At 43.8% G+C, this 13,576-nt stretch overlaps 2 protein-coding genes across 4 annotated transcripts; both read left to right on the top strand.

The window, feature by feature from the left end:
- The first annotated feature begins 1,768 nt into the window (after positions 1–1,768).
- On the top strand, positions 1,769–7,634 carry LOC124675933. The gene is made up of 5 exons (XM_047212012.1): positions 1,769–1,948; positions 3,373–3,422; positions 4,704–4,781; positions 5,369–5,897; positions 6,218–7,634. The coding sequence occupies exons 1-5, from the start codon at positions 1,784–1,786 to the stop codon at positions 7,232–7,234; spliced, it is 1,839 nt and encodes a 612-aa protein (XP_047067968.1). The 5' UTR covers positions 1,769–1,783; the 3' UTR covers positions 7,235–7,634.
- A 470-nt stretch (positions 7,635–8,104) lies between these two features.
- LOC124674964 lies at positions 8,105–13,037 on the top strand. 3 transcript variants are annotated; one of them, XM_047211017.1, is made up of 16 exons: positions 8,105–8,143; positions 8,670–8,735; positions 8,850–8,969; positions 9,061–9,096; positions 9,207–9,368; positions 9,491–9,574; positions 9,645–9,763; positions 9,869–9,970; positions 10,365–10,481; positions 10,564–10,614; positions 10,775–10,841; positions 11,552–11,605; positions 11,797–11,886; positions 12,242–12,307; positions 12,403–12,435; positions 12,614–13,037. In XM_047211017.1, exons 3-16 carry the CDS (start codon positions 8,880–8,882, stop codon positions 12,743–12,745), a joined length of 1,203 nt encoding a protein of 400 aa, XP_047066973.1. In that variant the 5' UTR covers positions 8,105–8,143; positions 8,670–8,735; positions 8,850–8,879; the 3' UTR covers positions 12,746–13,037. The 3 variants fall into 3 exon arrangements, with proteins under 3 accessions (XP_047066973.1, XP_047066974.1, XP_047066972.1); XM_047211016.1 differs by having other exon boundaries at positions 8,114–8,143; positions 10,561–10,614; XM_047211018.1 differs by lacking the exons at positions 10,365–10,481; positions 10,564–10,614; positions 10,775–10,841; ... (3 more) ...; positions 12,403–12,435; positions 12,614–13,037 and having other exon boundaries at positions 9,655–9,763.
- The last annotated feature ends 539 nt before the right edge of the window (positions 13,038–13,576 follow it).

Genomic DNA, 13,576 nt, shown 5'->3' with positions numbered 1-13,576 from the left:
TGGGGCGGTAGTAACTCACTTCAAGGAGGTCTGGAAGAGAAGGGTTCCTCCGAGGATTAGGGTTTTCCTTTGGCAACTCATTAGGAACAGATTGCCTTCCGGAGTTCAGGTGGCCAAACGTAAGGGTCCTACCAATGGTGCCTGTGCTCTATGCGGGGAGCAGGAGGACTGCGATCACATCTTCTTCTCATGCCACCTTGCGAAGCTTATGTGGGCGGGAGCTAGGGAGCTCTCGCAATGTGATTGGAACCCAGCCGGGGCTGGTCGGTTCATTGGTCTCGTCCGGAATCTATCGGGGTCCTTGCGTAGGCTAGCTTGGTTCACCTTTGCGGCTCAATGTTGGGCGCTTTGGAACATTAGGAACAAACTAGCTATGGAAGGGAAAACAATCAACAACCCCGCTGATGCCTTCTTTCACATGCTTACCTATATGCAGAGGTGGAGGGTCCTCGTCAAGCCAAGGGACCGAGAGATGCTGGACGCGCTGATGGGCGAGGTTAGGAGCCTGCAGTCGAGACTTCGAGCATGAGCCTGAGACCTGGACGTAGCGGGAGGAGCCTCGTCGTCGTATCTTCCTTGTTATCTTATGTACTAGTGGAGTTGGACTCGTTGTGGGGAGGTTGGATGTGCGGTTTGTATGTCTTAATGCGTGGTGTCGGGCTTGAGAGCCGGTGTGTATGACTTGTATTCGATGAAACTCGTGGTTGCCGTATGGCTTTATATATAAAGCCGGGCCGTCTGGCCTTATGTTTAAAAAAAGTAGATATATTTGAGATGCATAACCTGCCAAGAGCACCTCCTCGTCAAATATATTCGCCTCGCGAAGACGGGTCTGAGAATAGACATACGCAGACACCTCCAGCCACGAGACACCACGAACTTAGAGAAGGGCAAATCCTTGATGCTTCACGGATCATCAGAGGACAAATTATGAGCTATGCTATTCCGTTTTTATGCATGGCAATGCATGTAAATTTTGTTATTTGTTTGAATGTAATAAAGTTTGTTAAACATCACATTGAAACATTTTCTTTACATATCTATATGCCAATTTGGCAGAATAGGGTGAGAAAAATCTTAAAATGCTTAGGTCTCATGGCCAAGCAGCCATATTGCTGTCCTCGACTCGACCCAAACAAATACAGACGGATGTTTCTGGTGTCTGTTTTACTCGAAACGCTGGAGTTGCCCTAAGTATCTAACGTGGTATTTTTTGCAATGCCGGGTAGAAAACTTTAAATGAATCCTCAGCTCAACCCACATTCTACTCTACTGCAGCATTCATGCCCCATTCATGAATCTAGTGTACTTTCTGCTGCTGCTAGTACGTAGTACTTGCCTACTTGGAAGAACAATCAGATTCTCTGACAAAATTCTTACTTCCTGTGCCATGCAGTTCTTACCTGAAGCCATGTGGCACTGAGTAGACACTCCCTCGTCAGAAAGCAAAGCGACTCTGCGGAGCGAGTAAAAAGCGTTGCGTGAGAGCGGCGTGGGCCCGCACCACCGCACGTCCTAGATTAGCACGAACCCAGAATAGTCGAGAATCTAAAATCCAAAACCAAGGCTACACAAAAAAAAAAAAAGTGAAAAAAAACCTCGGGGAAACCGGAAGCGGCCCACGGCCAGAGACACAGAGAGTCAGAGCCGAGACCGACCGCGACGACCCCGACCAGCTCCCCCCGTTTCCGACTCGACTCCAATTGGCCTCCCCTATCGTCTCCGCGATCGCACGCCCCAACCCACAATTCTCGGCGCCCCAACCAACGGGCCACACCGTCCGATGGTGGTTGTGGCGGTGGAGGAGGAGCAGGGCTGCGGCGCCGTGGGGTGGGGGACGTGGGAGGAGCTCGTGCTGGGCGGCGCCGTCCAGCGCCACGGGCCCGCCTCCTGGCACGCCGTCGCCGCCGAGCTCCGCTCCCGCTCCCCGGCCTCCTTCTCGCCCGAGGTCCGCACCCCCTTACGCCCAACCCTAGCTTATCAGCGGATTACGATTACGATGCCCCTGCGTGCCTGTAATGTCGCTAGGATAAGGGTGGGTTAGGGCATATTTTTTTGTTTTGTTTTTTTGTACAGGGAGACTCGAATGATTGTCCCTGGAACGAATTGGTCGGTGCTACTGCTAGCTAGGGTTTCGTGATCATTGATGGGCATAGCCTCGGCCTTGTAGATATATTGTTTTAATGTCCGAGCAAATGTTTGGTTTGATTTTAGAGTCACGTTGATTCGAATGGATGAATATGAGCTTACAATCTGAAAATAAAACAAATGATAAGGAGCATGCCACAATTTTGACCTGAACCAAGGGAATCGAATCAACGTCCAACTATAAATTACCAATAGAATGTGGAATAATTTCTTATTCTTTTTTTCTGCGAGGAACAATGTGATATGTATAATTTTAGTTTGTCCGACAGTGGACATCGCGGGCTTTCAGACATTTAGTTTCCATATATGTATATTGAGCAAATGCTAGGGTTATGATTTTGGTGACTCTGAGCATTGTCACATTGGTTGGATTGGATGAATATGAGCTTAGAATCTGAAATTAAAACAAATGATAAGGCGCATGCCACAATTTTTACCTGAACCAAGGAAATCGAATCAACGTGTCCAACTATCATTGAACAGTAGAATGTGGCATAATTTATCCTATTTTTCTGTGAGAAACAATGTGGTATCATTTCAGTTATCCGACAGTGGACATACTTGCAGGGTTTTAGCTATATGATTTTGACATGTTATGTCCAGCAAATAGTAGGGTCGTGATTTATAGAGATTGTGAGCATTGTCACATTGCTTGGATGTCATGAGTACTGCGTTCTGAAACTGAAGAACCAGGGGAATCAAATCAATGTCCAACTACTATCATCAACCAATCTTGTTAGAAAATGGAGGCTTTACTACCCCTGCCTCTGCATCATAGATGCATAAGGCCAGTACTGCATAAGGCCTCATTATTCCACATCGTTGACCAATAGAATGTAGCATAGTTTTTTCATCTTTCTTTTGTGAGAATGAATATGATATAATTTCAACTATAGTTACAATGTGACACACATTGCACATTTTTTGCTCGCTTTGGTACCAAGGGAATTTTTCCAACTGTGTGAACCTTATTTTTGCAGCATACAGTTATGCTTGTTAGCTTATCTTTCTCCAACAGTTGGGATATGTAGGAGCTTTGTGCCTATTAGCTGAAACATTCTGAAAATTCGCACAATTGGTCTTACAGGTCATGCTATTTCTGTTTTTAAAATTGCGTGGGGAGCAGGGAGCTTGCATCCTTTACGGCCTGTCGTATGTAATGTTTGGAAGAAGTTGTGTTATTGATTGATTAGCTGCTTGATACACAAGCCTTCTTGTTTGCAGGAATGTGAAGCAAAATTTTCAGAGATTCAAGCACGCTACTCTGCAAGCAAGTAAGTGTTACCCATCTGTGTGATGTATGTACTAGCTTTTCCACATAATTATATTGGGATTAAATATGAGTGGTCTATACTACGTATTATGATGTATTCTGAGGAATGTTTGAACTGTCGTTAGATGAATTTCAATGTTGACATAGTCCTCACTCCTCATCCTGTATGCGTGTGTGTGTAGGAGCTGGATGAAAACTTGAATTTGATCCTTTGTATGCAACGTGTTCCTCAGTCTCACAGTACATAGAAACCCAATATAATTTCTGCCATTTCTCCCATAGATACTAAGCAAGTATGTACCCTTTTTTTGCCTTTTGAGTTGATTTATTAATTATAATAAGTACTAATTAGAAACCAAGCAGTTAATCCCTTTTTATATTTAGGGACATAATTAGTCTCCCTTCATAATAAGTGTTAAGTTGAATTTTTGCAAGTTCTACGGGTGAACTGGTTTTGACATTGTTTTATGTAAGTATGGGCACTGAGTAGGGCACCAATTCCATTTTTATACGTAGAAGTAACAAAATTACATGAAGGACTGGTTGCAACATGTACATATCCTCAAATCAGACTTTAAGGCTAAGAATTAGATTAATCTTCTTGTTTGCAGTTTTAAGTACATTTAGCCCATATATGCAGGACTTTCAACCGAATGCAGTTTAGCATAGTTATTTGTATGTTGAATAACAAAGTAGCTTAGTATGCGCGTGTGTGTAGGAGCTGGATGAAAACTTGAATTCGATCCTTAGTATGCAACGTGTTCCTCATTCTCATAGTACATAGAAATCCCAATATAATTTCTTCCATTTCTCCCATAGATAATAACTAAGCAAGTCTGTACCCTTTTTTGCCTTTTGAGTTGATTTACTAATTATAATAAGTATTTATTAGAAACCAAGCGGTTAACCTTTTGTTCTATTAAGGGACATAATTAGTCTCCCTTTATAATAAGTTTGTGTTAAGTTAAATCTTTGCAAGTTCTACCAGTGAACTGGTTTGACATTGTTTTATGTAAGCATGGGCACTGGGCAGGGCACCAATTCCATTTTTATACGTAGAAATGAAGGACTGGTTGCAACATGTACATAGCCTCAAGCCCTCAAATCAGACTTTAAGGCTAAGAATTAGATTAATCTTCTCGTTTGCAGTTTTAAGTACATTTAGCCCATACATGCAGGACTTTCAACCGAATGCAGTTTAGCATAGATATTTGTATGTTGTATAAGAAAGTAACTTTTACATCGATGCAGTACTTGATTAGTTTTTTCTGCTCCTTTGCAGTGCTTGGTTTGACGAGCTTCGCAAGCAGAGAGTTGCTGAATTGAGAAGGGAGCTGAGAAAGTCAGAAAGTTTTATCGGGTTAGTATTTCAATGTACACCTGGTTCATGATTTTTTTTTCACATGTAATATTCATAATTATTTTGGCTATACACACGTCTTTCGCAATATGTAATGTATCAGCTCAATTAGCAATTAACCAGAGGATTGATAGAATGATACAAGGTTAATCAAAAGTAGCCCATCCATAGAAATCGTTGCTCATAATTGGTAATTATTTTTCCTAGATAGACTAAAGTGTGAGGAGACAGCGGAAAGTAAGGGCATTAGGCAGTGGAGAGAAATAGAGGAGGCGGAGGCACTTTTTGGGGAATTTTAACTTTGACAATAGAACCAGATATAAATAAACATGATTTTTTTTTTCATTTAGTGGTGTTATAATTACTGGCTTAATTAACGCTAACTGCATTGAAAACAGTGAAATGGATGGATAAGGTGATTAGTATCTCAACGCAACTTGAGCTTTCATCAATAGTTTAGAATTCTGGTAGTATTATCTGGGTCATACTGATGCCAAGTGTTAGCTATTTTAGACAATAGTTATGCTATCTGGCTGGAATGTTTTCTGTATATTTAATAATGTGCAATCTGGCTTCCCCTCTTCCAGATCCTTGCAGTCGGTGATCGAAAGCCTCAGCAATAGCAAACGTGACGATAGCAACTCAGGATGTCACACTGAATCACGTTCGCGCAATGAAATTGCAGGTGATACTAATTCCTCAAGTAAAGAATTGTCCAAAGATAGATCATCCGCTGCTAGTTTCACAGAGGAAGCAAGCAATAGTCAGAAATCTCAGAATGTTCAGAATACATCAGCAGAAACATTGTCAAAGCCCCTTGTTGAAAAGAAGCCCTGTGCCAAAGATTGTTTGCTTTGGGGCTCTAGAAAGAAAAGGGGATTACGGGAGAAAAGGGCTATTCTAATGGCTGATAATGGTAGTAGAGATGGTGAGAATACATCTACATGCATACAGAGAGAGGATTCTTCTGAGGGCTGCAAGAAGGGCTTGAAAATCCCAAAGGTAGAGCCTGCTGTTTCTGTGTGTGAAAGAGCAAAACCAAGTTTGGCAGATATTGTGAATAGTATATCCACTCAAGGTGACTGTAATATGTTGCAACGTCAAATTGATATCCAGGTATTCAATCAGTCTTTGTATCATTAGTGCTTGAGTAGGTGGTTTAAATTATGGAGTCTTTGGTTTTTTACATTTTTTTTAGAAATTGTCCACTATGTGTTCTCTGGGAGGATCAAGAAAATCAGATCGTTGTGGGCTTTGTGAATTTTCTTGTTTCCTTATCACCTGAGTTATACTTAGTTACTCAGTTAGTGTGGTCTGGATAAGAACTTTTCAGTGCCTAAAATCACCTTTACAGTTAATCTCCTTGAGATAAATAAAATAGCACATGAGCTACTGATTTTGCACTCCATCTTATGTCTCCTTGTTTTCATCTACAGCGGAAGAGAGCTAGATACAAGAAGATGATCCGCCAGCATATGGACTTCCGAATCCTTCGCACAAAGATCAAGAGTGGTTTGATCTCTTCTACCAAGGAACTCCTAAAAGACATGCTCCTGTTTGTGAATAATGTACTTGCATTCTATCCAAAGGCTACACTGGAGCACATGGCCGCAATTGAACTTCGGGGTATTATGTGCAAAACATTGCAACAGAGTTCAAGCATTGTCTCGATGGGTTGTGGAGCGGCAGGGGTAGCTACTGGTCCTGTAATCAAGAAGACCGCTGTCACGATAGCTAGCGACACTGTTATCAAGAAGACCGCAGCAGGGGGAGCTAGTAACCCTGTAATCAAGAAGACCACGGCAGTGGTAGCTAGCAACCCTGTAGTGAAGAAGGCTACGGCAGTGATAGCCAACGATGCTGTAATGAAGAAGGGCACTGCAGGAATGGCTAGGGACCCTGTGTTGAAGAAGGGCACTGCAGGGATGGCTAGGGACCCTGTAATCAAGAAGGCCGTGGCAGGGATAGCTAGTGAGCCTGTAACGAAGAAGGCTGCAGCAGGGATAACTAGTGAGCCTGTAATGAAGAAGGCGGCAGCAGGGATAGCTTGTGAGCCTGTAGTGAAGAAGGCCGCGGCAGGGATAACTAGCGAGCCTGTGATGAAGAAGGCAGCGGCAGGTATAGATAGTGAACCTGCAATCAAGAAGACTGCGGCAGTAGTGGCTAGTGCTCCTGTAGTCAAGAAGATTGCTCGGACACTGGCGCCAGTACGTCACGTGCCTCGTGACGCGAAGAGAAGCAAGGTTTTCCCAAAGGAGTCTGAAAGCAGTGTCAGTCAGGCCGATCCGAAGGTCATCCCCAGCGGCGCAGCACCGACATCCAACGAGAAACCTGTCCAGGAAAACCCGCCAGCAAAGAAGCGAGGCGTGGGGCGGCCTCCGAAGATCGGGCAGAAGCGCGCCGCAGAGCAGCAAGAGAGCCCTGGCAAAGGCAGGAAGAAGGCCCGGAAGTGAAGGTAACTTAAACGGGTCGCCTTCGAATACCCGATTTTGCGCTGTGTACAGCCTATAAGGAGGCCATAGACTTAGCTCCATCCATCCAGTGTTGTACTACCCTGTTAAAGTTAAAGTTAAAGGACTAGGTGAGGACAGTCAGGATGTTGTAACGGGAAGGGGGTGTCAGTCAGTTGTCCTTCCTGGTGTTGTGTTATAGACAGCTGCTAGATGAACCGTGTTTTGCCTTGTAGAGAACTAGAGATGCAAATCCGAGTTAGGGACATAGATATGTGCCTGTCTTAACTGTATGTAATACCGATATAGTTCCTTTGGTCGAATATACTACCCATGGCAGCGCAGTTTTGCGTGGACAAGTCTTGATGTCTGCAAGAGTTTTGAAATGTTGTAATCTAGAACAGCGTGATTTGTGGGATGGAAATGTTGTGAAGATTGTGTGGAGGCAACGGTGCTGGCCCGGAACCCCTCCCCCCATGGCTGGGACCGAGGAAAGAGGATGATATACCGAGAAACAAAACAAACCGAGCGGAAAACCCGGTCGTGGCAGCCCAGCCGAAACGGGCTGCCGCTGCGCCCGCCGCGCTCGCATCGCAACCCACTCGTCATCGCCCGTGACCGTGAGGCTCCGGAGTCCAGTCGTCACCTCGCGTAGGCGTGGCGCAGCTGCCAGTGACCGGTGCAGGGAGGGCGCCACCCGTCACCGCTCCTCTGAGCTCTGACCGTCGCTGTCTTTCTCGCTCCCGCGGCCGCGTCTGCCTCCGCGCGTGCCCGTGCCCGACCCATACCTCTCGAGTACATCTCCCACTCGCCACACAATAGCAGCGGCGCCCGTGCCCGCCGCGCGGAGGAGACGAGAGCGGCGCCCGTGCCCGCCCGCAAGGTTGCGCCGTCCGCCCGCCCGCCGCCGCGGTATCTATTCCTCTACTTCTCCCATCCTGCTGCAACTAATAAGTGATGTCCCTAAGTGATGATGCCGGTATCTATCTTGATTGGGTTTCGAGGTTCTGATCGCGCCATGGCTGAGCCTTTGCAGCTACTGCCACCTGCGATTAGTTCCTTCTCCCAAATCCTAGAGGCGCGGCTCGCCGTCGTAGCCGGACACAGACCTTCGCGCGTCTCGTGCTCGTGATGCGCACTCCTTTCCCCCCTCCATTGCGCGCGCCGCACTAGGAAGACGAAAAGCGAATCGCATCCTGACACACACACACACCCACGCACGCATGGCCGCCATGTTCTGCACTCTGTTTTTTCCTCCTTTTACCTGCAAATGATCCAGGGGAAAGGAAAGGACAGGCTAGAGTTTATGAAATAGAATTCTCGTCCCCAGTAACGCCTCCTGCAGGCTGGAATGGAACGTGCAAGTTATCTTATATCACTCTGATGAAGGGAACAGTGAGCTTTAGCAGTTTTTGATCTAGTCCTGAATGCAATGCAGGGCGTCATGAAATAACCAAGCATCGCTGCATCCGTTTCAGCAAAAAGTAGTTCCCAGTGGGATAAGGTGAGCCCGCCTTTTGCTCTTGTAATTGCTCGTTGGTAGCGACGCCTCAAGCTCTTTGAACCTGGCCTCTCTGTATGAGGTTGGTGACGCTGTCTGCTTGGCTTGGTTCCGCAGAATGGTAACAGGAGCTGTCGCTGCTCCAAGATGAGGCTGCGGCTGCATCTGCTGGTCCTGTGCTTGATAATCCTGTTTGTGGTCTACAACATGGCGAGCTACCAGCATAGACAGACTGCGGTAACACTACTCCCTTGTTTGTAAAAAAATTCCCCATTGCCGTTTGTTCAGGAAACAACACTGATCTGATTGTGGTTGTGCGCCGTTGCAGCTGGACGTAAAAGCTCGCCCATTTGAGACAATCACGGTATGTGAACCTATTTTTGTCTCTGTCAAAAGGAAAATAATATTCCGTGTTGTGGTGATCTTGAGGAAGATTTTACATTTGTTGCTGGGGCATTGATTTTGTCCCCACAGGAGTCTCACGTGGCTGGGGCTAAGGTCTCTAGCAGAGCTAGAGTCAAGATGTCAGAAAGAGCTGATGCTTCTAGGATCGGTTTTCTGCCTCGTGGTATAGTCGAGCCTTATTCCGACATGGAATTGAAGCCATTGTGGCTCACAAAAAGCGTGCAGTCACAGGTTAGTTGAGCGATTATACCTGACGCTGTTGGTTTCTGTTTCCAAACTTAACAAGCCTTTAGCTTCTCCCACCTTCCTGGCGAGATTCTATTTAATGCTAAGTTAATGTTTTGTCCCACCAGAGATCTACCCAGAATGAGCGGTGCTTGATTGCCATCCCTGCTGGCATAAACCAGAAAAAAAGCGTGGATGCTATTATGAAGAAGGTACTTCATTTACAACTTCTCCAAGCCGTGGTTTGTACGTGTAATTGCCATGTAACTCTCGAATGCTCAGTTTCTTCCAGAGAACTTTACAGCTATATTGTTCCACTATGATGGAAAGGTCAATGAGTGGAATGATTTGCCATGGAGCAAAAGTGTGATACACATTGCTGCTTCTAATCAGACAAAATGGTATGGCCCCTTTCTACCCTTGCAATGAAACAAGAGTCTGCCCTCAAGTCTACAGTTTCTGATGATCGTCATTTTACTTCGACATACGATGACATCTGTTTGTAGGTGGTTTGCTAAAAGGTTCCTCCATCCTTCTGTTGTCTCTATGTACGCGTATATCTTCCTTTGGGATGAAGATCTGGAAGTAGATAATTTTAACCCAAGAAGGTATATGTAGTATATGAACCCTGATGTTGCTCTTAAACCTGTCATTTCTTAGGTGTCGTAAAAAAATATGCTTACTTCCGATGTATCAGTCATGGAATTTATTCCAAGTTAAATGCATTCAACTCCTTTAATCCTGGTCTAGGCAGCTACAGCCTATAAGTATAATCAAACATCACAGCTTTTGAAATTGAAGAATCAACTGCTGGCTGCTGCTGCCTGGCATGTGCTAGGAAACAAAGCTATGTGTCTTCAAAACGATGCAGCTTATTTATGTCTTCCACCTTGAAGAAATCTCTCTAAAATAGGAGCATCTTTTGCTAGTGTTCTTACCCAGTATATACAGTGATCTGTTGATTCACTGCACGAATTTGGCTTAAGTGTTGACTTTGAACAGGTACTTGAACATAGTCAAATCAGAAAAGCTGGTGATATCGCAACCAGGTCTTGACCCTAAATTGTCTGAAATTCATCATCCAATAACTGTTCGTAAAAAAGCAGGAAGTTTCCACAGGTAAAATTTATGTAATGTAACTTTTTTTCCTTGATTTAAGCCACAGAAAAACTGAATAGAAAACATGTTTGTTTGATAGAAGAGTTAGTCGGGCTAATAAAGAATGTTCGAGAGAAGGGCCGCCTTGTTCTGGGTACATTTCCTTAAACTCTTCTTGTGCTATTACAGCTATTTTCCTGGTTAACTATTAACTATTTGCCTTGGTTGCTATTTGATCTGGTGTAGACTAGTACTCTAGCATTTCCCTGGTGTTTCACATATATTGCTTGTCATAACAAATATTTGATCTGCAGCTGGGTCGAGGGAATGGCACCGGTTTTCTCAAAATCCGCTTGGCAATGTGCGTGGCATCTTATCCAGGCAAGGACTATATCCTATGATAAAGAGTTTTCACATTTGTTTAGAATTGAATCAAACTGTAGGGTTGTCCTGTTGATCATCTCATAGTTAGTTAGCAATTGGGAGTACAATATGGGGTAGGCCAGGGATATCTCTGGGTGTGCGTTGTGCCATACCGGAATTTTAAGTTAATGTATCGCAAGTAACATGAGTAAGTATGATTAAGCATATTTGGAAGAGAGGGTACAGTAGCCAAGCAACTAGGCTATTACTTTCCGCCAATTTGCATATTGAAAATGTTCGAATCAGATACTTGTTATCTATGTTCACTTTGGTCCCTATCCATTGTAGTTTACAAAATCCCATGAGTGCCTCTACTCACTCCACAGATTGTTGTTGTTGCATTTGTAAGGAACTATTGTGTAAATGGCTGGTGAACCAGATGAGTGTTAGCCCACTTCTAAACCACTGGGCTTATCTGTGAGCTGTTTAATTGGTAATATCACTCTTTAAATTGTTTCCACGCGCACTTACGTAAGAAATAAGTTCCAAACATAAAAGAAGCTCAGGAAGCCTCATCTACATATGTTTCAAGAAAAGGAAGCCTGGTCTATATATATTTCAGACAATGTTTGTGTCCCATTATGATAAGACTTTCTCTTTGTCTTCAATCGAATTGATTTCTGAGAACTATTCCAGCCATTGAGACATCTCTATTGTATTTCATGCAGAGCGATCTTGTCCATGGATGGGGCATTGATTACAAATTTGGGTATTGTGCCCAGGTATAGTACCGGTTACATTTATATATTTGTGACTTGCTTTATATTTAAGCTCCCAAAGCAAAAAGGAATGACAGTGTAGTTATTATCCACACTATATTCTTGTTGTGGTTTTTTATTAGAGGAACATATACGTTTTTGGAGTATTTATGTTCTTATTTAGGCGTCTTTTTCTTCCTGTGTTTGTTTCGTAGGGTGACCGAACAAAGAACATTGGAGTAGTTGATAGTGAATTTGTAGTCCATCGAGGAGTACAGACACTAGGAGGTTCTGCAATGACAAAGGTTTGCATAAGCTTCTTTTTTTTTTTGCTGCCATCATGCAGATTATGCATAGAACTATGAAGGCTGAAATATTTTGGATGGCAAAAAATGCTATTGCTGCAATCCGCATTGTGTGTGTGTAGGCCTAGGGGGTTAATAGATACTACATGCCACACGAGTACGCGGAACTGCAACTTGGACATGGTTGATTACCCTTGCAAGCCAAGTGGAAATTTTATGAATTATGAGCAGATGGGCATGGAAATATTCTTGATCATCTTGGGATAATGCATCGCTTAAATCTACATTTTCAACACTTGTAGAACATGATGCTAAATGTTTCCTCTCATATTTATTTTTTGCATTCTGGTGGCAGAATACTCGTGCCAAGAACTCCAAGGCACTCCGTCAGAAAACTGCCCAAGGGCAGCAACAAACGAGAGTATGTCTTTGTCTGACCTCAAAAGGAACATTGTAGTTTACCTGCTGTATTTGTTCTGTGACCTCTCTGTAATGCATCTTGTAACATGTAACCAGGTGAGGGCAGCAGGCCTTGACATGAGGACAAAGGTGAGACGAGCTTACAAATTACTTAGCTAAAGTATAGTCAATCACGTGCAAACTATCTCTGCGCATAGAAATATCAGCGCAGAAATTATATGTAGTTATCTAGATCATGCAATTATTCACTGATGATCAGTCTATTGTAATTTTGGTGGTTAACATAATTTGGTTTTTGACCTTGTAGGTCAGGAGAAAATCACGGGTGGAGCTTCGGGATTTCCAGAAGCGCTGGGAGCGTGCCACGAGGGAAGACAGAACATGGGTTGATCCATTCGCTCGCCGGAGAAAAAGGAGGAACAGACCAGCCGTAGATTAGCACACTTTTCTGCTGACATTTTCCCCAAATTTCTGTGTTGCGGTCAATTTTGGGGTGCCGAATACTCGGCTGTGTAGTTTTGTACATCTTGCAAACCCAAGGCATGCTTGAAGGCGATTTTTCCATATGACTGTTCGACAAGATAGGGCGATTTGAATGGGAAGTGTCTGTTAATGTGTCTCGCTGTTGTGCTCAGATAGCTTAAACTAGTCAAGTATGTTTGTTTGACTCATCATTTACTTGAGTGTTGATTTGAGTCTAATACATCTTGACGATATCTTACTTGGCTCTCTTTGAGTGATTAATGGGATTAATGGAACATCCCATTGTGCATCTCTCTTTCTTTAAAATGTGTGTACATACAGATGACCAGAGGGTCAGGTGGCTAGTAGCACTGGAGTAGCGCTCGCTAGCCCCAGCAACCCAGGTTCGAGTCTCGAGCCCGCGGTTGTTTCTCGCAGCTCCCTCCTTCTATAAAAATATGCCTTGGGTGCTAGAGCCCATAGGTCTCGGTTTTTTTAAAAAAATGTGTGTACATGTGTACCACCACTTAGTATTGATATTGCAAGGCTATTTTGTCACTATGTGGTGTATCATACTCATGAGAAATTCAAATTCTAAATATCCATTAATCATCTCTAGTCAATTTTTAATTGCCTCTTGATTAGAAGAAATGTTTTATCACATTATGGGGGAGTAATATGTTTTGTACATATCACAAGCCTATAAATGTGAACATATGAGGTTATGCCACTTAGAGTTGATACTCTTAATTATCTTGTTCCTAGGTGGCATGTTTGCTCAAACAAGCTTCTCTTTTATTAGAAAAAC

The sequence above is a fragment of the Lolium rigidum genome, chromosome 7, assembly GCF_022539505.1.
Source record: "Lolium rigidum isolate FL_2022 chromosome 7, APGP_CSIRO_Lrig_0.1, whole genome shotgun sequence".
Classification (NCBI taxonomy): domain Eukaryota; kingdom Viridiplantae; phylum Streptophyta; class Magnoliopsida; order Poales; family Poaceae; genus Lolium; species Lolium rigidum.
The sequence above is the reverse complement of the archived record's forward strand: the minus strand, read 5'-3'. Positions and strand labels throughout refer to the sequence as shown.

Excerpts from the sequence above, each read along its gene's own strand:
- LOC124675933 (XM_047212012.1), top strand. The coding sequence starts at position 1,784 with ATGGTGGTTGTGGCGGTGGAGGAGGAGCAGGGCTGCGGCGCCGTGGGG. Across the intron at positions 3,423-4,703 it reads GCACGCTACTCTGCAAGCAA|TGCTTGGTTTGACGAGCTTC; the intron begins GTAAGTGTTACC and ends GCTCCTTTGCAG. Across the intron at positions 5,898-6,217 it reads AACGTCAAATTGATATCCAG|CGGAAGAGAGCTAGATACAA; the intron begins GTATTCAATCAG and ends TTTCATCTACAG.
- LOC124674964 (XM_047211016.1), top strand. The coding sequence starts at position 8,880 with ATGAGGCTGCGGCTGCATCTGCTGGTCCTGTGCTTGATAATCCTGTTT. Across the intron at positions 9,764-9,868 it reads GCTTCTAATCAGACAAAATG|GTGGTTTGCTAAAAGGTTCC; the intron begins GTATGGCCCCTT and ends ATCTGTTTGTAG. Across the intron at positions 12,308-12,402 it reads AAGGGCAGCAACAAACGAGA|GTGAGGGCAGCAGGCCTTGA; the intron begins GTATGTCTTTGT and ends ACATGTAACCAG.